The 22,554-nt window shown below is 41.9% G+C and overlaps 2 protein-coding genes across 2 annotated transcripts in view; one reads left to right on the forward strand and one right to left on the reverse strand.

The window, feature by feature from the left end:
• Positions 1-15,729, reverse strand: part of EIF4E1B (eukaryotic translation initiation factor 4E family member 1B) — a 36,262-nt gene extending 20,533 nt beyond the window's left edge. Inside the window, exon 1 of the mRNA XM_074202853.1 lies at positions 15,459-15,729. Coding sequence (XP_074058954.1) covers positions 15,459-15,729 — 271 coding nt within the window. The remainder of the gene's footprint in view (positions 1-15,458) is intronic.
• Positions 15,730-15,849: 120 nt separating this feature from the next.
• On the forward strand, positions 15,850-22,388 carry SNCB (synuclein beta). Its single transcript, XM_074229326.1, has 6 exons — positions 15,850-15,915; positions 16,875-17,007; positions 19,447-19,488; positions 19,684-19,802; positions 20,888-20,977; positions 21,748-22,388. Exons 2-6 carry the CDS (start codon positions 16,887-16,889, stop codon positions 21,778-21,780), a joined length of 405 nt encoding a protein of 134 aa, XP_074085427.1. The 5' UTR covers positions 15,850-15,915; positions 16,875-16,886; the 3' UTR covers positions 21,781-22,388.
• The last annotated feature ends 166 nt before the right edge of the window (positions 22,389-22,554 follow it).

Consider the following 22,554-nt stretch of genomic DNA (forward strand, 5'->3'; position numbering starts at 1 on the left):
AAAATTGCCACATTTTCTAGAAGCACTAGGACTAGAGTATGCAGGAGGCCCTGCAAGTATCACAGACAAAGTCTTATCTGAGCTGACATAATTTGCTTTTGGTTGGGGTGGCTAGGTGGTACAGTGGATAGAGCACTGGCCCTGTAGTCAGGAGGTACCTAAGTTCAAATCCAGCCTCAGACACTTAATAATTACCCAGCTGTGTGACCTTGGGCAAACCACTTAACCTTTTTTTTGCCTTGTAAAAAAAAACCAAAAACATAATTTGCTTTTGGCATCCCAAGTTGGACTTCTTGTATGTCACTACTCAAAACCCTGAAATATTTTCCTATATTGCCTCTAAGATAAATTCTAAACATTTCACTAGGACATTTTTGAACCCCTGTCTGAATTTTCAGACATTTCAAATTGCTTCCCTTCGCACATTTTAAATTCCAGTCAATCTACTTACTGATTCTCAAATTTATTACTCCATTTTCTACTGTCCTAGAACCTTTACATAAGCTACCTGGCTGTCACCCATGTGAGATGATGCCTTCCCTCTTGCCACTAAGAATCCTTAATTTCCTTCAAAGCTCAGCTCAGGGGCTCTCTGCTTCAGGGTGTCTTCTCTGGATTATTACTTCTCTCTCCCTTCTCTAATTATATTTGCTTATCTGTTTATATGTTATATTCCCTAGTAGGATGTAACCTCTTTGAAGAGAAGAATGTTTTTCATTTTTATCTTTGTATCGCTAGTGTTTAGCACCTTAAAAATATCTGTGGGGAAAGAAATGAAGATCTGTGATTTCTTAAGTGTAAAGAATTCTCATTTAGGAAATCCCCCCCACCCTAATGCATATCAGCAGCTGTCTGAAGCTTTAGTTGTTCTGTTGTTTTTCAGTTGTGTTTGACTCTTTATGACCCTATTGGGAGTTTTTCTGGAAAAGATACTGGGGTGGTTTGCCATTTCTTTCTCTAGCTCATTTGACAGATGAGAGAACTGAGATAGGGTTAAATGACTTGCCTAAGGTGACATTGCTAGTACATGTTTGAGGTCACATTCCAGACTGGGCAGTCTAACGACTGAGTCCTCCGGTTGCCCCTGGTCTAAAGAACAGTCTTACATAGTTGCCTGAAGGGCACTGAGAAAAAGACCTGGGTCCTAACCTTGACTTAGATACTTACTAACCACATGAACAGGGTTACTCAGGATGTATCAAGTGGAAGCCAGGTCTTCCTGACTCTGACCAGCTCTGTTTCTCCACTGTTAGTCAGTCAATAATCATTTCCTAAGCAAGTATTGTGCTGATAATATCAAAAAAGGTAAAAACCAGTCCCCTCCCCCTCCTCCCAAGGACCTCATAATCTAATGGAGGAGACAACAAGCAAACATATATCTACAAACTATATATGTAAAAGATAAATAACAACTAATGAATAGAGAGAAGGCACTAGAATGAAGAGGGCTTGCCAAAGGCTTCCTGGAAAAGATGGGATTTTAGCTGAGATTTTAAGGAAGCCAGGGAAGCCAGTTGGCAGACATGAGGAAAGAGAGCATTCCAAGCATGGGAGACAGCCAGAGTGTCTTGATTGTGGAATAGTAGGGAGACCAGTGTTCCTGGATTGAAGAATATTTGGCGGGGAGTAAGTATAGACTGGAAAGAAAGTAAGACTGGAGAGGACTGGGTTATGAAGGAAGTTGAAGATAAGAGGATTTTTTTATTTGTTCCTGGAGGCTATAGGAGCTACTGGAGTTTATTGATGCTATGTCATATTGCTTCTTGATAAATGTCAGTTGAGTTAATTGAATTTTAATAAAGTCAAGGTGTGTCCACTCCTGTAAATAGCTAGGGTAGGATAGACAGATAGAGGTCTTGGAATTAAGGAGCTTTCTGAACAGGGGGGTCAGATATTCAAAGACTGTCAATATATTAATAATCCCAAATATTGAAGTTCCATTTAACAGAAAGCAGAGATTGGGATGAATGAATAAATAAAAAAATTATTAAATGTTTTACTATGTACCAAACTCTAGGCTAAGTTCTGAGTTATAAATACAATATTAAGATAGTCAAAGAACTTAGAGGAAGACAATATATAGCTTAGTAGAAAAAGGATGGAAAAATTGGGGCAGCATTGATCAGAAGATAAGTCAGGGTGGAGAAGAAGACTTAACCTTTCCCTGGATTTCTTGAGAAAGGAAGAAGAGTGAAGCAATATTAATACTATATATTAGAGAATTAATATGCTAATTTTAATATTATAAATATAAGCTGGCCTGAGAGTCAGGTACACCTGGGTTTAATTCCTACTTCTGAAACATATTGGCTGTGAGACATTTAACCTTTCAGTTACCCACAAGTAACTCTCTGAATAGGTCAAAGAAGGCACAGAACTGAACTGGTAGAGGGAATTTCCTTAGTAAGAGGTCCAATGAAATCGTGGGTCTAAATACATTTCACAGAGGGGGAGAGAGAAACACAGAGAGACAGACAGAAATAGACAGAGAGAGACAGAGACAGAGACAGAGACAGCAAAAAAGAGATACAGAGAGGGAGGGAGGGAGAATATTAAAGGGGCTAGCAAAGCTCTGTTCAGGGTGAAAGAGGTAAAAGGTGGAAATCTCAAAGGAGGAAAAGATGAGGAACATAGACCCCCCCCCAACCTAATATATGGATGGGGGGTTGTGGAAGAAGTGCTTTGAAGGAACCATCAGCATTGAAAAGGATACAAAAGGATGAGGTATCTTTTGGAGAAAAGCCAAGTTTCCTTGAGCACAAGAAAAAGTGTGAGGAGAGAAGGAGTGAGAAAAATAATTGTTAAGATGAAAGGGAGCCTTTTAATGATAAAGGGGTTCCCAGGAGGCACAGTGGAGGTATGGACAGAGGATAGGTTGGGCCTGGGGAGAGCAGGAAAGAGGAGAGTTAGTAGTGGGTTTTCAAGGATATTCTGAATCATGAAACTAGGGGAACAGGAAATGGGACTATACTAATAAAAGTAGAGGGTGTGGGACTGGTGGAGTACCAGTTGATTGGGGCAGGGTGAGGGGGGGGGTGGCATATCTGACTGACCAGAATCAGAGACTTAGAGGTCATTGAATCCAACCCTTTGTTTTACAGATAAGGAAATGGGTCTAAAGAGTTTGTCACTTATCCAAGGACATATAGCTAATAAGAATCTGAAAGGGGTTAAATCCAAATCTTTTTGACTCCCAGACTAGGACTTTTATCCACTCCATCATCTAGCTATACCAGCATGGGAAGATCAAAGGCAGTTGAAGAAGTGTGGCAAAGGAAGGCAGATCTGGAACAGGCTTCTCATTCTTCTGTCCTAATACCTGAAAGGAGTTGCTGGTACAGGAGTCTAAGAATGGGGGCTCCTAGAGATTATGTGATGGAGACCTTGAGGCCAGGCAGCAGATATAGTTGCTTCATTTGCCATTTAAGTCCTATTAAAGGTATGGTACAGTGAAGAGGCCCAATCTGAAAGATGCCTTCTCTTCTCAGCTGCAGCAGCACCCCTGCCCCCACCTGCCTGGGTCTGCACTGTTGATAAGGACTGGGCTGTTGCTGATTTCACAGCTTTCAGTGAAGGTGCATGAGGTGAGAGAACTCACAGTGAGTGTTGCCTTCACAGATGGCAATAGCAGCCAGGTCAGTAGATCCTCTTTACAAAAGAGATTCTACACATTCAGAAATGAAACACCAGGGAAATATTGTTAGGAAAACGTATTTTTAAAAATCTGCTTAGTTTCAAACTAGGTGACTCTCAGTCTACTGGGGCCTCTGAGGTTCTCCTAAGACCAAAGTAATACAAAATCATCTGTCTAAGTAGACAGATAACTGATGGCCTTGATTACTCTTTGGCCTGGAGTAGACCCCAGAGGAGCTATCTCCTTCAGAATATATTTGGGGTTATTCACATGGGCTCTCTGAAATAAACCCTATTGGCCCATCCTTAAAATCATAGGTTCATTCTCAGCCAGTCAGTAAGCTTAGATGATATTACGGGCTTAGATGATATGCTTTACTCATTTCTTTTGGACTGCATCTGAATTTCATGAAATCTATGGACCTTATGTTGAGTAAATTCTCTCTGCCTGGCTCTTCAGCTTCTACAGCCTTAGAGACTTGCCTGGCTCAGTGAGAGGTTAAGTGACTTACCCCGGGTCACAACTTCAGTATATGTCAGAGGTAGTAATTAAGTCCTTAATATCTTTCTAATGCCCACTATGCTAGACAGAGGGACTTTGCCAGGTAGAACAAAGAGGGCGGGACTGGGCATCCTGCCATATTGAGTAACAGAGGCACAGATCCCATTTCTTCATAAGTATAAGGAGGGGAAAAAAAAACTACAAAGAAAAAGTAAACCTCCAAAAGGTGGTCAACCATAGTACTAAAGAATCACTCAACTAACTAGATCCCTCCTCCTCCCCCTTCCCCCAGTCTTCTTCAGAAAGGGAAAGATCATGGGGAAACAGTGATTACAATGAGAACTAGGAAACTCAAGTTCAAGTCTGGGCTCTCCCATTTATTAGTCATGTGACCTTGGGTTCTATTTTGGACTGCCACTAGCCTTCTGGGTGATATTGGATTATTCCTTTTCACTCTTCTGTGAAATGAAACAATTAGACTAGATGGTCTCTAAGGGCTCTTCCAGTTCTGACCCTTCTTTATCTCCACCTCCTGGTTTCTTTGGTTTCCTTTCAGTCTCAGCCAGAAGTCTTTCCTGGTCCTCCTTCAATGCTAGCACTTTCCCTCTGGGATGACTTCCAGATACACAAACACATGCACAATGTGTATATGTGCCTATACTGTATATATACATACATACATACATACATACATGTATGCACTTACATATATATACAATGGGTACACAGTCATTTGCATGTTATCTCCCTCAATTAGACTATGAGCTCCTTTAGAGCAGGGACTGGATTTTTATTTTTGTTTGCTTGATGGGGTACCTTTCTTTGTGTCTCAAGCTCTTTGCACAATGTCTGGCTCATTGTAAGAACTAAATAAATACTTGTTGGATTGATACCTTATAGCTATAATTTTAACCTAATTCTATCAAAATAAAATTATTAAATGGCGGCAGTGGAACATATCATGATTTGTATTTCATAGGGGAACTAATCTAAACATTTCCCAAACTTCAGTCTTATCCATAATCATTCCTCATTATAGAAATTGGAAAGAGCATTGACCCAGGAGTCAAAAGACCAAGTATCTTAGAAGATTACGATTTCAATATAGGCTAACAATGTTTTATGGCATCCAAAAAACTAAATTAAGCCTAAGGTGCATTAAGAAAACAATAGTATACAGTTCAAGGAAGGTTTGGAGTATATTTGCAACTGTTCTGATCAGTCCCCTTCTTTAAACACTATTCTGGGAACAGTATTTTTGAGAGGATATTGATAAGCTGGGAGCATAACCAATGTAGTGAAAGACCTCATTATCCTCCAGTTTGATTCAACAAGCATTTATTAAGCCTCTACTATAAGCTAGGTACTGCGGCAAATACAAAGATGAAAGAATCAGGAATTCACATTCTATTGAGGAGACCAACATGAACATAGACTAGAAAATGGGAGATCAGTCAATGTGTCAGAGTAGAAGAAAGAAGTACAACCTAGCTCCCTCCACCACAACTACTCTGGTAAAGGCCAGATCCAGTCCCAATCTGGAAATACAGGTAAAAATGAGTCTTTTTTTTTCTTCCCCAAAAAAGACAGAGAGCTCTATAGACAGTGGGATAGATTGAGCTAGTAGTATACCCCATGGAACTTTCCAGTATGACTGAATTGGGGCCTGGATCTAGGCACTAAGGAAAGAAGAGGCAATGGATCTGGTCCAGAAAGACCTGATGCTGTGCAAGGAGCAAGACAGGATGCCATATGTTAACTCTCTTGCTTGTTTCCAAGAGCCAGATTCCAACTCGTGCACATGTTGAAGAAGGGATTGGTCTAAGGAATGCAAGGAGCAAAGAAATGTTTGGGTTTTGTCAATACCAAGTCCATGGTAAGCATCCATACAATGATCAACTCAATTGTTGTGTTCAACATGACCTATAAAATTTTTAAATTTTATTCTTTTAACTTTTTTCCAATTATATGTAAAGATAGTTTTCAACATTCATTTTTTGTAAGATCTTTGAGTTCCACATTTTTCCCTCCTTCCTTCCTTCCCCAGCAAGTAATCTTATATAGATTGTACCTGTATAATCATGTTAAACAAATTTTCATATTAATCATGTTATGAAAGAAGAATCAGAACAAAAGGGAAAAAACCATGAGAAGGAAAAAATATAAAAGAAATTTTAAAAAGTGAAAATTGTATGCTTTGGTGTGACCCATAAATTTTAATGGAAAAGTGGCTTGGAAGAAGAGTTCAGTCAACCTTAGGAAAAAACTGTATTGTCTGAGGGGATACTCAAATACAAAAGAGAATCTTTCCTCGTGCCTTGGATGTCTGAGTTGTTTTTATTTTTCTATACTTTCAGTCTATGTGACCTGAAAAAGACATAGCTTCAAAAACTCCAGACCTCCTACTGCATCCAAGGCCATATCTGACCAATGGACCCAGATGACTCTGGAGGAGAAAGTGAGGCTGGTGACTTTGTACAGCACCCCCTCATTTGAATCCAATTCACATGTCATGGTTTTCTTCTAGAATGAAGGACAAACAATAATAATAGACTAACCAGTAAAATCTACTTTAATGGGTACAATCCTGTTTTTGTTCCTAGGGTCATGAACCAGGATGAAGAGAAGCAGCAGCTAGTATATGATTCTGATCCTGAAGCAGGAATTTATTCTAGCTTCCAGCCCTATCTGAAATCTGCACCTAAATAACCGGGGCAGAGAGCTAAAATGAAGCAGGGAACTGACAATTCTGTCATCCTAAACCTATAAAATTTTATAGCTCATGGGTTAAGGCCAGTTAAGTCACCTGCAGCTCCAATCAGGGACAAGCCCTCTAGTACTGTTGTCCAGATCCAAACCCCAGTCAAGACTTTGCAAATCTCAGATCAGAAGGGTAGTTATCAAAATTCATCCTCAGTCAGACAACTTTGGATACATTGAAAGCTTGCAGGCTTTCATAGGGCACTGCTATGATCCCTGAAGAACTCAGCCAGCAATCACAGGATTCAAGATCCAGAGAAAGCAGCAGCAGTAGTACCCAAAAGAGGACACAGGATCTAGAAAGGTCCAAATATTTCCTGTAGACATGTACAAAGGCTGGCCCCAACACAAAATCCCATTTTGAAAAGTAAGAATGAAAGAATGAATAAACAAAAAAGGAATCCTATTATAAAGAGGTGACAAAGACACCAAGACACACAAATCCAGAAGAATGACTCTAAAACATCTAAAAGCAAAACATCAAAGAAAAAACAGCTTGTACATAAATTAAACTCAAATTTCTGGAAGAAGTAAAGCAAGAACTTTTAAATGATTTTATGAATGAAATGAAAGAAAAATTAGAAAAGAAGTAAAAGTTCTGGAGGAAAGACATAAAATAAGTAGCTTTACACTGTAATTATGAAACCTTATCCAAGGTCAACACCTTGAAAATTAGAATGATTCAAATAGAAGCTAATGATTCCACAAGTCAAAAAGAAATATTAAAATGAAGTTTAAAAAAACTGGAAAAATGTTTAAAAAGTGCAAGATAACTCATATTTTTAAAAGCTTGACCTAGAAAACAAATTCAAGAGAGATAACTAAAGAATCATTGAGCTGCCTGAAAACCATAACCAAAAAAAGAACCTGCACATCATATCTCAAGAAATTATGAAAGATAACTGTCCAGATTTCCTAAAACTGGAAGGCAAAGTAAAAAAATAGAAAGAATTTACTGGTCAATTCCTGAAAGAAATCCAATATAGAAATTTTCAAGAACATCATAAAGAAAACTCAGAGCTTCCAGATCAAAGAAAAAAAAAACTATAAGCAGAGAGAAGGAAAAAATTTAAGTACCAAGGAACATGGCCAGGATCATATGAAATTTAACAGCCACTATAAAAGAAACAAAGAACTTGGAATATGATATTCCAAAAGTCAAAGATATAGGTTTGCAACCAAAACTTATCTAGTATAATAACCACTGTAATTCTATAGGGGGAAAAGTTTATCTTTGATGAAATAGAGGACTTCTAAGCATTCTTGATGAAAAGACCAGCACTAAATATAAGTTTTAAAATACAAACACAGGAGTCAAAAGAAACATAAAAAGAGAAATTTGTACTATTAATTGGGAAACTAAATAAGGTGAAGTGTTTTAATTCTAATAAGGATGATATAATATTCCCTCAAAACCCTAATATCATCAAGGGTTAGCGATTTTAAAAAAGGTTCTATTATTTTGGTGAACTTAAAAGAAGAAAGAGAGGAGAAAATGAATACATTAGGGAAAGGGAGAAGGAGGAAGAAGGAAAGTTATCTCACATAATCAGGGTACACAAGTAGAAGACTATGAAAAAAGAGAAAGAGATACAGGGAATGAGTGATACTTAAATCTAATTTGCATCTGAATTGGGGAAAAGATATCACCAAAACAGTCCATATTTAAAAAATGTACGTCTCTAAAAACCAAGTGAGCACAGAAGCAATTATATATGCTAGATGAGGGCACATGAGATAATCTAAGAATGTGAAGCCTAAAGAAGAAAAAAATTTAGAAGGGACATGATAGCTAAATGCTAGATGGAATAGTAGATAGAGCACTGAACCTGAAGTAAGAAAGTTCTGAATTCAAATCGAACCTCAGACACTGAACAAGTCACTCGACTTTTCTCATCCTCAGTTTCCTCAACCATAATATAGAGATAATTATAGCACCTGCCTCACAGGTTTGTTGGGATGATCACAATATTAGGTGAGTATGTTTAAGGTATCTTGTACTACAATATAGTGACTACATGTTAGCTATTACAATTATGATCCAAGTATTTGAAAGACTGTCATGAAGAGGTATTGGACTTGTTCTGATTGGCTCTGAAAAGTAGAACTAGGAACAATAGGTAGGTGTTGAGAAGAGTCAATTTTAGACTTGATTTAAAGAAAACTTTCTAAAAACTAGAGCTATCTGAAAGTAAGAATAGGTTTCTTTGGGAAGTAATGAATTGCACTTCACCTGAGATGTTCTAGCAATGCTGGATGACCATTTATCAGGTAGCTTGCAATGGGTATTTTTGTGTTCAGATCTGGGTTGGAATAAGTGCCCTTTAAAGTGTCTTCTATCGGAATTTATGTGAAGTCCCTTGCTCTCTCTGAGTTTCACTTTCTTTATCTATAAAAATGAGAATAATTGGGGCAGCTAGGTGTCACAGTGGATAGAGCACCAGCCCTGGAATCAGGAGTACCTGGGTTCAAATCCGGTCTGAGACACTTAATAATTACCTAGCTGTGTGGCCTTGGGCAAGCCACTTAACCCCATTGCCTTGCAAAAAAATAAATGAGAATAATCATATTTGCTTTACCTATCTCAGAGGTCTCATTGATTCAGGCACTGTCAGAACTTGAAGGACTAGCCTTTAAAAATCATTCACCCCAACTTTTCATTTGCATAATGAACTAATTGCAGAGTAGGTTTCAGATTTGTTGCCCTGCGCACACATTGCAAGGAAAGGACAGCTAGGCGGTTCCTTGAATAGAATAGAGAAATGGAAGTCAGGATATTAGCTATGTGATCCTGGGCAAGTCACTTAATATCTATGTACCTCAGTTACTTCATCTATAAAATGAGAATAACAGCATCTTCTTCACAAGGTAGGATCAGATAAGAATGTATAAGTAGGAGATGCAAAGTTCTTTGCAAACTTTACTATATAAATGATTATTATTGTTGGTTGTTATTACTTTATAAAGCATAAAGGATTCAAGAAATGGGAGCTATGATTATTTTTTGTAATTTCAGTCTTATTGATAACTTGATACCCTGTCACCATTGCCCCAGGAATTGTCCTTGTCCTGGGCAACTCTCCAATAAGTCAGAATTCTGACTCCAACAAATTGCCTTATTCAAGTATCAGGTTTATTGCACACAATAGCCCTCACTATGTAGTCACTTTGACAGTTAAGGTTTGCCTTTTAGTTCCTATCTTTCTAATTATTGTTAAGGTTTAGGTTAGTCTTAATCCCTAGTAGGGAGATTACCCCTCCCTCCCCAGTGGTCCCCAAATAATTGGGTTTCTTCCTTCCCTTTGAATGTATTTATGCAGTAGCTTTTATTAAAGAAATTCAAAGTTCCATGCAAAAATTAACTTATATATTCTTAGGAGATCTGCTTCTGAATGCTAGGTAAAACAAAAGTATATAGTGGGGAAAAGCCCCAAATTGTCAGCCTCCACTCTGCCATTGACCCATAGGGGTAACCTTGGGCAAATCACTTCTCATCTCTGAGTCTTAATTTCCTTGCCTCATGAAAAATGCAATAGGATTTAATGAAAAGAGCAAGGGATTTGGAATCTAGGGACATGGGTTTGAATACTGACTGTACTACTTCTATAACTTAGAACAAGTCTCTAAACTCTCCAACCTCCCAGAACATATTCCTAATCTGTAAAATGAGCATCTTAGATGCTCTCCAATTCCCTTGTCACTTCAAATCCTGTGATCCCTTTTGATTAAGTGACTTCTAAGGTCCCTGTCACATCTGACACTCTATTCTTTTTTCAATTCAACCTAGAAATAAACTCAAGAAAAAGCTCGTGTCTTCTAATTTCACAGGGGATTTTCCACTTCCAGTTTTTCCTTTTTTGGTCCAGTCTTTGCTTCAAGGTAGCCTCCTGTTGCAGTCCTACAGAACTGACTCTGATAATGTGAGGGCTTCTGTAGTTAGAATCATAATAGTTTCTCTCCAGTACTCTAGCCTATGCTTGGTGAAGTTTATTTGGAAAGATAGACATTTTGGTACAGCCAGATAAAGACAGCTTAGTTTGCTTAACCTGGTGTGAAACCCTTTCTGCTTACTCTTCTTCCTTGACCCAATTTGCTAGCTTTTAACCCATCCATCATGTATAGCTGTAGACCTTGGAAAGTCTGAGTTGGTAAGGACATTCCTTAGAACACAGGATACCACAATTGAATGAACCTTTAGATTCTAGAACAAGGAATGTTAACATTTAGCATCTAATTGAATCCCTTCACTTGACTGATGAGGAAATCCAAAGGATTGTGTTACATTCAAGGTCTGCTATTTTTCAGAAGAACTTTGGAGTGCATGACAAAGTGAAACATTTTCAAAATGGGCAACCAGGATGGTGAGGGGCCTGGAAACCATTGTGGAAGCCCAAATGATCTTTATGTGTTTCAGAAAATTAAGAATTAATGTTATAACTGTGTCTGTGGCCTAATTTCCTGAAATTCCATGAATGTCAGACCTAATCAAAGTAGGGAGTGTTAAACAAAGAGAGTGAAGTTCTCTTAGTTTGTCTATAGAAAGTGTATCTCTGTTTATTGTTGATCAAACAAGATGGAAAGGGACTGTGGATTGTACATCCTTCATTTACTTAAAATTTATTGGATGAACTTCATTAATGTATAAGACACTTTCCTAAAGATTGATTTTAATTAATAGAATTTTTAAATGATCTCTCATTCATGCTAAACTATTTCCAATTCACATTTATAGCAATCTTGGGGGGAGATGAAATACCCCAGCAAAAAAAAAAGAGTACAGGATTTCCAGTTATGGTTTTTAATATTATTGATCAAAGATTATGGGTCTATCCTTGGGGAAGATTGGTCTTCCCAGAAATGGATACATCTTCTTTTAGTCAATAATGAGCTATTGATTAGTCAAGGACCAACTAAGGAATTTTTTTTCTTCATCTAGCTAGTTTTTCCTTCCCAGATAATTAAGAACAATTCCTATTTTGATGAGATCCTCTAGTCAAGAGAGCCCAGGAAATTAAATGAAGGATGCTGTTAGAACATTAGTTCTTAATTTTTATAACATAACATAACATAACTTAGGAACAGAGCCAAGATGACAGAGAAGAAGAAAGAAGCACATCTGAATTCCCCAAAACAGCTCCTGAACGAAGCTTTAGAAAAGGCACCAGATTGAATCCTGATTGATAAATATATAAAAAAAAGTTGGAACCAGTTACATTTCTAATCCAATCAGAATAGGAAGACAAGCAGAAAGGGATAATGTTTAGCCACCACCATATCTTACTGAGTATTTCAGTGCACAGGAACTGAAAGAGGACTGAAAATACAAACCTGAACAGATCTACACAGAGAGGCACAATTTTGGGCAAGTTGCAGAAATACCTGCCAATTGACAACTCTGTCATTCATTATCCTACTCATAGATCCAGGATGGACAAGAGCTTAGGAGTAACATTTCATGGTGAAGAGCAATCGCCGGTTCTAGGTAACTTACCTTCAGAGGAGCAATCATATTGTGATTCTGAGCACAGGATTGGGATAGAGTCTCAGTTTTAGCTTCTGAGTCTGAAGCCTACAGTGGAATTATCAAGACAGAAAATCCAAGACTAAGGAGAGCCTGTTATTCTGTCATTTTGAATGTGTAGCACTTTCCTGATAATGACTGAGCCCAGGAGAAGTCTATTGGAACTCCAAATATGTAAACATGTAAACCATAGGTGTGTTGCTTTCAAGTAGAATGCAAGCTTCTTGAGTACAGTCTAATTTTTGTCTCTGTGTCCCTCAGAGCCTAGAAGAGTACCTGAAACATAACGGGAACTTAAGAAATGTTGGTTAGATTGTATAATGAGATGAAAAAACTTAACTGGCAGATTCCTATGTCTAAAAGGTGTGTCATGTGGATGAAGCAAACCCAGACCCTATTTCTATTCCTAACTTTAACCCTTCTCAATCTTGAACTTTATCACTGACTTTTATCAGTGTTCACAGGTTAGGGTTTGTTTACTGTGTAGAATGGTATGAGAGAGTACCCCAGATTGGCATAACAGAATTGGATTCTAGGTCAGAGTCTATCACTAACTTGTGTGCCTTTGGACAGTCCACTTTTCCTTTAGTCTTGATCTTTTCATCCTTAAAGTTATGGGGTTAGATTAGAGGGCTTTTAAGCACCCTTATAACCCAAGATTCTACAGGTGAAGGGAAAAGTGTAATTCTAACACTATAGAAACCAATGAAGTGATTCATTCATTCTTATTTCTAAATCTGTCCCTAATTCTGTTCCTTTCTCCTATTTTAGCCTGACTTTGACCCATTCTGAATCTCAGACCCTGACCTTGTCTATCAGTAGTTCAGGAGGACAGGAAAGGAAGGGTATTAGGATTGAGACTCTCTCTTTTTCTTTCTGAGACTCTTTAGAACAATATTGGTTTATAAAGTGCTTTTCTTACACAGATTTGTGATATGGATAATATGTCTTGGTGGAGAGAGTCCCTGTGAGGAAACTCCTTCTACAAATGCAATTTAGCAACTGTCCTACAATTTATAGCCATGAAGACTTCCCTGGGGCTCTGAAAAATTGAGTACCTTGCTCCTAATAACATAGTATGTGTCAGACATGTGAATACAAGTTACCCTTACGCTAAAGCTGGCTTTCTATCTGCTATTTCACACAGTGAAAGAATGATGAATTTGGAAATAGAAGACCTGAGTTCAAATCCAGACTCTGCTCTGTAATTACTACTGAACAAATAACTTTACCTCTCTGAGTCTCAGTTGCCTCAGCTCTAAAATGAGGGGGTTGGACTAGATGGTCTCTAAGATCTCCTCCATGTTAAAGTCTTTAATTCTAGGATTATCATCATTTCAAACAAGTAAACTGAAGATTAGAAAGAAATGACTTGCTGAAGGACCCACTGCTAATGACAACTTGAATACATATCTTTTTAGGGGTTTTTTTTTTGCAAGGCAATGGGTTAAGTGGCTTGCCCAAGACCACACAGCTAGGTAATTATTAAGTGTCTGAGACTAGATTTGAACTCAGATCCTCCTGACTCCAGGGCTGGTGTTCTATCCACTGTGCCACCTAGCTGCCCACAGTATTCACTTTTTGAAAGATTTTGGGTTTCTAATTTTTCTCCCTCCCTCCCAAGATAAAGCAATCTGATATAGGTTACCCATATGCAATAATGTAAAAACATTTCCATATAAGTCATATTGTGAAAGAAGAAACAGAACAAGACAGGAAAACCATGAAAAATAAACAAAAAAAAGGGAAAATAGTTGGCTCGAATTTGCATTCAGACTTCATCAGTTCTTTCTCTGGATGTGTATGGTATTTTCCATCACAAGTCTTTTGGAATCACTGTACTTCTAAGAAGAGTTAAATCTATCATAACTGATAATCACAGTGTTGCTATTCTTGTATACAATGTTTTTGGTTCTGTTCACGTCACTCAGCATCAGTTCATGTAAGTCTTTCCAAGTTTTCCTGAAATCTGCACAATAGTATTCCATTACATTCATATACTACAATTTGTTCAGACATTCTCCAGTTGATGGGCATCCCCACAATTTCCAATTCTTTGCCATCACAAAAAGAGCTGCTATGAGTATTTTGGTATGTAGGTCCATTTCCCTGTTTTTTTTATGATCTCTTTGGGATGCAGACCTAGTAGTGGTTCAGTAAGCATTTTTTTAATGTGTGCCAGGTTTTGTGCTAAAATCTGATGATACAAAGAAAGACAAAAGTTAATCCCTCCCCTAGAAGAATTCTCAATCTAATTGGGGAGACAACATGCAAACAGCCATCCAAACAACGTAAATAGGAGATAAGTAACAGAGGGAAAGTAATTAGTATTGAAAGGGGCCTAGAAAGAGCTCTTGCAGAAAAGATTTTAGCTGAGACTTGAAGCAAGTCGGAAGGCAGAGAATTCCAAGCATGGGGGACAGTCAGAAAATGTGTCGGCATATGGACAAGATCCTTCCTCTAGATAGTGTTTTCTCTGAGGAAGTGAGGGAGAAGAGAGGATGATGTCTCTAAATTGCAAACCCACAAGATCATACCCAACACTAGGTAGGAAAACAGGGCAGAGAGCAGATCTCACCATCAGGATAGGAGCAAAAGTCTAAGTGATAGAAAGCGAACCCTATTTGGCGTCAGAGTATCTCAGTTCAAGTCCTGTGGGAACTTAGGTAAGACTCTTTACCGGCCCAGGTAATCCGTCACCTCATCCGTAAAATGAGGGAATTCAAACAAATGTCAGCCCAGATGCAAGTCCTGTGATCTCTAGCATGAAATCAGTGGGTAAAGCTTTCATTTTAAATGGTAAGGTGTGGGTTTGGATGCCAGTTCCATAACTTTTCTGCCTGTATGACCTCGGACAAATCCTTTAACCTTTATGGGCCTCAGTTTCCTCATTCTGAAGAATAAAAAAGTTGGATTGGCTGTTCTCCAAGACCCCTTCCAACTCCAGATCGACGATCTGTTTTGCTCTAACCTTCCTTCCAGGTCTAATAATCCATAGAGATACACATCCTTTGACTGAAGGAAGAGCTCTGGCCCTCCGACCTGGCCCCGCCCTGGGCAAGCTGTCAAGGGGAAGGGGCCGAGCCGAGCTCCGCCCCTCTCGCCACCTCTTCCCCTCCTCTCTCCGAGCAGGGTTTGCTCTGGTCGCCAGGGGGAAGCCGAGAGCGCAGAGCTGCCGCAGCGGCCGGGAGAGGAGCTGGGACCTGGGAGCAGCCACTGGGGAGGAGGCATCGGAGACAAACAGAACCAGGGAGAGCGCCCCCGAGGCCGGAGACAAGCCGTCGGCTCCGACCCTGGCCGCGCTGCGCTCCATGGCTCAGCCCCCCTGCCAGACCGGAGAGATCTGAGCGCCCCCTTCCCCCGCCCCGGCTCCGGCCCTTCCCGCAGAGACCTCGCCGCCCCTCCATCCACCAACCACCGCCGCATCCCTCCCTGTCTCTCTCCATCCTTCCATCCATCCATCCACCCATCCACCCCCAGCCCGGTTGGCCGGGCCCAGGTGAGGCAGCCACGCGCCCAGAGAAAGGCTTGAGGAGAAGCTGCGAGGGAAGTGGGAGGGTGCCAGGGCTGCTGGGGAGCTGGAGGGGTTTGGGGGGAGAAAAGGTGCCGGGGGCTTGAGAGGAGGGAGAGTACAAAGCGGCAAGGCCGGGGCGGGTGGGGGGGGAGCTGTTGTAAAAGGTAGGGATTTGTGGGGGGAGGACAGAATGCTGGGACTGCCGGGGAATGGGGTGGGGGAGAGAGAAGCATAGGTCACCCTGGGGCTTGGGGGAGGGACATAAAGGCCTGGCTGCAGGTGGAGATGAGGACACGTATCGTGGGGTGCAAGAGAATTGGGGGTGAAAAAGATATTGAAGAAGGCAGGGACTGGGGTCTGGAGGTGGAGGAAAGACCATAGAGCCCTAGATCTGGTGGGGGGAGGGGATTGAGCTGTCAGGGGGAGGTGAGAGGAGGGAGCAAAGGGTACAGGGGCTTGGGGAAAAGAGGGGAATAGGGGAAGCTTGAAAGATATCGCGGTAGAAATGAAGCTTGCAGCCCCCAACCTCATTTCTCCTCTCTGATTTTCTAACCCCCCACTTTATGGCATGGGTGCGTGTGTGCCTGCGCGTGTGACTTCGTGTGTCCCTATGTGACTGAGCATGCGTCAGTGAACGGCTATGGGTCAATGTGTGTGGCCCCCAGTTGATGCTGAGACTCTGACTCCACTAAAATCCCTATAAAAGAATTCTTATCCCCTCCCAATTTCTTGGGCTTCAAGGACACTGGGATTCTAGCCCACAGTAAATGGGAAGGGATGGGGCCTCCCCAGGGAACTGTATTGAAGGAAGTAGGAGCCTCAGAGGGGAGGCATGTGAAGGGAGGCAAAGGGGAAAGGAAAGCCTTCCTCTCTCCCACTTTTGGGATTTCCCCCAGGATAACTCACTTTGGGGTCAACAGGTCACCTTTGTCCTGCCCCCACAGATTCCAGCAAAGATGGACATGTTCATGAAGGGCCTGTCCATGGCCAAGGAGGGCGTGGTAGCTGCTGCAGAGAAGACCAAACAGGGGGTGACAGAGGCTGCAGAAAAGACCAAAGAGGGTGTCCTCTATGTTGGTGAGAGCTGCCCCCCTGCCTTGCATCTAGGCAGACCTGATCTGACCTAGGCAGACTAACCAGGCTTTTCCCAGGAGACCATTTTATAGAACTGCAGGGGTTGGAGTATGAAAATCATGGGTGGAACATGAGTCAGTGAGAGGGGTCAAGAGGGAGTGAGATGAAGAGTAAAAGAGGGTATGAACCAGAGTCAGTGGGTTAAGGTTAGAGATAAGAACAATGAGTCAACAAAAAGAACACTATGGGAGGGATCAGGGTTCAGGTTTTGGAATGGGGAGAAGCAATCAAAGGTGATATGGAATCAGGAAATGAGCTCTGGATATGGAGACAGAAGAACTGAGCTGTGTGCTCTTAAATCACATTCTAGGATTTTTCAGGAATTATCTCTGAGTTTCATTTCCCTTATCTATAAAACCTCACAGAGGTGTCGTAGGATGGTATTTTGTAAACCTTTTAGAAATGTGCCTCATCCTTATTATGATGATAGGTTAGTGGGGGCAGCTGGGGTCCAGTGAGGATTCAGTAGGTGATATCATGTATTTTTGTCTCCTCCATCTCCTGGTCACTTTTCCATCTACTTGTTCATGCTGCCCTCTGGTTGTTGAAGAATTTCCCCATTTCTTCTCATCATCATGCTCTTTTTAGTCAGCATGAAATTAATACCATATATAAGCCTTTGAAAAAGGCCACTTGGATTTCTAGACTTAAGAAAAACTAAGAGGAATCTTTAATGAGAAGGAAGGGCAATGGAAAGAGTGTATATCAGACAAGAGGAGGGGAATCTAGATGGCTTGGACTTAGAGGAGCCGAGTTTGACTCTTCCATTTGTGACCTTGAGCAAGTCACTTTCCTTCTCTGTGCCTCAATTCCTCATTTGTAAAGGAATTAGATTAAGTAATCTTTAAGGTTCCTTATAAATCTAACTCAATGAATTTCTCGGAGAATATCCCAGTGCCTGGTACACACTTTATAAATGCTTGTTGATTCATATCTGGGTGAGCAATGTTCGCTCTATCATTCCTCTTCCACTCTTTAAGCTAAAGTCCACGATTGCCTGAAACTTCCCTTTTTGTCTCTGAAGGCATAGAATTTTTTCTTGCTTGGTGGCCAATTCCCCACCCCCTTTGTTATCTAATTAAAACTGCTATCTTTCATAATTCTCTGACAAACCAGGGTACAACTCACACATTTCTTTTCTATTCATCCTTTCTCTTTTTTTTCAAATTCTTTTCAAAGGCTGATTTTCTGGCCTTTCTATTGCTTACATTACCTTTGTCTTTGTCTTGTTCCTGTCTGCCCTTATGTCTTTCTAACTCTCCCTGAAGTAAGCTCTGCCCACCTTTCTTGAATTAAGGACTCCTTTCCTCTACAGCTTGAGCCATCTTATTCCTTTGATAAGATGTCCTTTCAAGAGCTATGATATATGCTTCTGTTAACAAAGATTCTCTTAAATCTCCAAAATACTTAACACATTAATCAGTGATGCTCAGCACATTAGGTCCTATTCACTTTTGTGGAAGGGATAATTTTGCCCTAGGATGGAATCAATGAGTGAAATGAGGGTCATGGAAGTTGTGGGTAGCTAGAAAGATCTGCTCCTCTGCCTTAGAGGCACTAGGTAACAGCAGAGGGAGAGCAAGGACCAGACAGGTCTTATCAATGATTGTGACTGCCTGTATCTAGTCCATCCAGCTACCCTCTCCTGAAGAAAAGCCCACCTGGATGCTTTTGGTAGACAAGGCTTGCCCTGGTTTTTAGGAAGCTCTCCCAGGTTTATCTCAAAAACCCCAGACTCCCTGTCTCTCTTTCTTCCATTCTTCTTCTTCTTCTTCTTCTTCTTCTTCTTCTTCTTCTTCTTCTTCTTCTTCTTCTTCCTCCTCCTCCTCCTCCTTCCTCTTCTTCTTCCTCCTTTTCTTTTTTCTTTTTCTTCATCTTCTTCTCCTCCTCTCCTCTCTCCTTTCCTCTCCTCTTCTTTCTTCTTTCCCCTCTATTTCCTCTTCCTCTCCTCCTCTCTTCTTCTTCTTCTTCTTCTTCTTCTTTTCTCTCTCTCTCTCTCTCTCTCTCTCTCTCTCTCTCTCTCTCCTCTCTGACTCTTCTCTGTGTGTCTCTGTCTCTCCATTTCTCTCTCTCTCTCTTACACACAGACACATAAACATTTGGGTATTGTATACCAATAACATTGGTTATAGTATACCAATAACAAATTGGTATACTAGGTGGGGGCACAGGGTTAGTTGTACCGTTCACTAATCATAAGATGAGATAGAGAAAATAGTTCAGGTCCCTTCTGGTACAAAAAGAAAAAATTAGGTCTGAAAAAGGAAGTGACTCTAAAGGAATGGATTTGAACTCAGACCATTTGACTCTAGGGTCAGTATGTTCTTTTCATTTCATGGTACCAGGGAGTATTTTCTGATCCAGACATTTCTCTTTCTTCAGGAAACAAGACCCGGGAGGGGGTGGTACAAGGCGTCACATCAGGTACCAGCCCCTTCCTCCCTTCCCCCGCCTTTGCCCCAGATGGTGCCCAGGGAAGCCTGGGGTATACCCTAGGATAGCACGCCATTGTGGGATGCGGGGGGATCACTGAATCCTCAGTCCTGCGGAAGGGTCCACTGTCGGGGTGGGGGATGCACAGAGAGGTGATGTCCTGATCCCCATGTGGCCACCTTCTAGTGGCCGAGAAGACCAAGGAGCAAGCGTCCCAGCTAGGAGGCGCCGTATTCTCCGGGGCTGGGAACATCGCGGCCGCCACTGGCCTAGTGAAGAAAGAGGAGTTCCCCACCGATATGAAGGTGAGCGCCCCCTGCAGGTGGGTCGAAGATCTGCGAAGGATTTTGGAGAACCCGGCCCCGCCCAGCCCCACCCCACAGGGCCCCACCCCATTTCAGACACTCCCTCTGTGTATGGCATCTGCTTTTGCACCAGAGCATGTAGGACTGTTGCATGTCTGTATGCAAGCATGCACCTCCAGATCTGTATGGCTTTTGTTTGCACACCCGAGTTTGCGCAGATGTGACCTGGAATCAAGGCGAGTGGAGACAAGGTCTAATCCCATGAGTCTCCGTATACTCTCTGCCAAAAGGGTACAAATCAAATCTAATTGGAGAAAATATTCTCCACTGGTCTGGTGCATGAGCTACATGTGTGCATGGTCCTTGGGTGTCCCCCTGTGCATTCCACAGGTGTCCTCTTGAGTGTATGTAGGTACCTTAAAAAGCATCAGCAAGTCATTGCCTTGTGACCATAAAACTTGTCACTTAGGTATATATAGCCCTCAGGTATGTTTGCTATACATGAGACTACATAGATGACTGTATGTCATGAGCCATCAGTCCTGTTTGTTCAGTTTGCATAATAAACCCCATGATATCCAAGGGCTCATGTCGGTGCATCTTCATGCAATTGAGCCACATATGTGCCCTGTGGGGGAGCAGTGGTCAGCAGACCCACTTTTTTCTGTTGGTATTTGCTTGGGTCTGGGTGGCAGCTGGGAAGGGGGAGGGGGGAGAATCTTGGATCTCACCATTCAGCGACTGCCTCCCAGCTTATCCCAGAATAGCAGCAGCTGAAGGAACCAGGCCACAGGGGGTTGCGAGGGGGGGGGGGGAAGCACTGCAAAGCAGGGGGCTCATGGAAGGGCAGATTAGTGGCAGTCTCTAGGAGGAGATACCCCTAACCCTCATACTCATTCCTTTTTTCCACCTTGTTGGTTTAGGTTAAGAGAGGGAGAATTGTTCATGGGAAGGAGTGAGAGGATATATCCAGTCTGGTCCTTGTTTTTCTTACATTTCCTACCCTCTTTCTTGGATCAGTCTATCTCCCTTTAGAGGGTACTGAGGACTGAGATTCCTCTGTGCTCCCCTGTTTCTTCTTCTAGCCAGAAGAAGTGGGCCAGGAGGTTGGGGAAGAACCAATGGCTGAGCCACTGTTGGATACTGAAGGAGAGAGTTATGAAGAGCCCCCCCAGGTAAGCTCAGCATGGGAAGTAGGCACTGAAGTCAATCTAGGAAAATAACAAGCCGTTGGGTTCTCAGGGCCAGGCTTCCCACACTCAGACCATCCTCTTATGCCCTATCCGTGGAAGCTCTGGTTAAAGAGGAGAATGTAGCTACTGGCAGAGCTGAGGTCTCAAGGATTCTTTTTCCTCTTCCAGGAAAGTTCTTGGCCCCAATTTGTGCCTCAGCTTTCTGCTAATGGGAAAGGGTCATAGAATCAAGAAGGTCAGATCTGGGAGATCCTGAAGAACACAGAACAAGACACTAGAGTGAAAAGGGACTTTAGATGCCATCTAGCCCACAAACCTAGGGTTTGTGAACTTAAAAAATTTTTTGATAATTATCAGCACACTTGTTTTCATTTGTAATCCTATATATATTTTATTTTATGGATTTAAAAACATCATTCTGAGAAGGGGTTCCTAGGTTTCACCAGATTGCCAAAGACAGAGAAAGTTAAGAACCCCTGATCTAGACTGAGATTTTCTTTAAAAAAAAAGAGAGATTTTCTTTTACAGAAAAGACTATTAAAAGTCCTAGGATGTCTGGCCAAAAGTTAGTGGCAATGCTAACTAAAACTCAACTTTTGTGACTCTTTGATAGGGAGCAGAGGAGGGTTTCCTGGGGAAGAGAAGTCCTAAACAAGGGGTAAAAGATGGGGATCTTTCAATGCTGTGGTTCTAGGTCTAAAATGTATTTTGGTTCCTTTCCATCTCTTTCCCCACCCCAAATTCCCCCACAGGAGGAGTACCAGGAATATGAACCAGAAGCATAATGGGCCGGGCTTCAGCCCTCCCACCAGCAGCACAATAACCGGCCCCCCAACCCCCAGAGCCAGGGCTAACCCCTACTTCCATTCCCCTCAACATAGGATCTTCCTGACCCAAGCTCCTCTCCCCTTCCCAGAAGTCTGTGTTTGATGTCTGTCCCTCCCTCCCTCCTGGGGGCAGTGGGCAGGGTGGAGAGCCTGGGAATCTCCCAGTTCTCCTCCCCCCAGCCACCCCCCTCTCCCAGAGTGGGATACAGCATGGCCCATATGTTTTTAAACAAAGTTAGGCAAAATCAATCCTGGCCTAGGCTAAGACTGAGGTACTTCCCGCCTGGCTGGGGGCTTCCTGGGTGAGCTTGGGTCCCCTATACTTCCTCCCTACCACTGGGCCCCTGGGGCTCCCCAGGATAGCCTAGACTCCCTCCAGGACCTAAGAACTTGAGTTTTTAACCCAAAGCAGGAGCCAGGCCATGTATTTCCAACCCCTACCTCCAGTTCCTCTGTCCCCTGCCCTCCCTTTGAAAATTTCACTGGAGTCACCCCCAACCTGACCCAGCCCGGGCGGTGTGTGTTGTGACTGTGGCATGGAGACATCCTTCCCCTCCTGTGTGTGTGTCATGGGTCAGTCCCGCATCCTGGGACTCCTTAGTGTGTCCATGAATAAAGCCAATTGTCTGTACCCACCCCTGTGCTGGCCTCAGCCCTTCCAGAACACTGCTGCCCCACTCTGATCAAGGCTGGGTTCTTGGCTCTGACCTGGGTTAATGGGAAGTGATCTTG

This window comes from Macrotis lagotis, chromosome 1, assembly GCF_037893015.1.
Source record: "Macrotis lagotis isolate mMagLag1 chromosome 1, bilby.v1.9.chrom.fasta, whole genome shotgun sequence".
Classification (NCBI taxonomy): Eukaryota; Metazoa; Chordata; class Mammalia; order Peramelemorphia; family Peramelidae; genus Macrotis; species Macrotis lagotis.

Coding starts and splice junctions, on each gene's coding strand:
- SNCB (XM_074229326.1), top strand. CDS start 16,887: ATGGACATGTTCATGAAGGGCCTGTCCATGGCCAAGGAGGGCGTGGTA. Junction 17,008..19,446: donor AGAGGGTGTCCTCTATGTTG/GTGAGAGCTGCC, acceptor CTCTTTCTTCAG/GAAACAAGACCCGGGAGGGG. Junction 19,803..20,887: donor AGTTCCCCACCGATATGAAG/GTGAGCGCCCCC, acceptor TTCTTCTTCTAG/CCAGAAGAAGTGGGCCAGGA.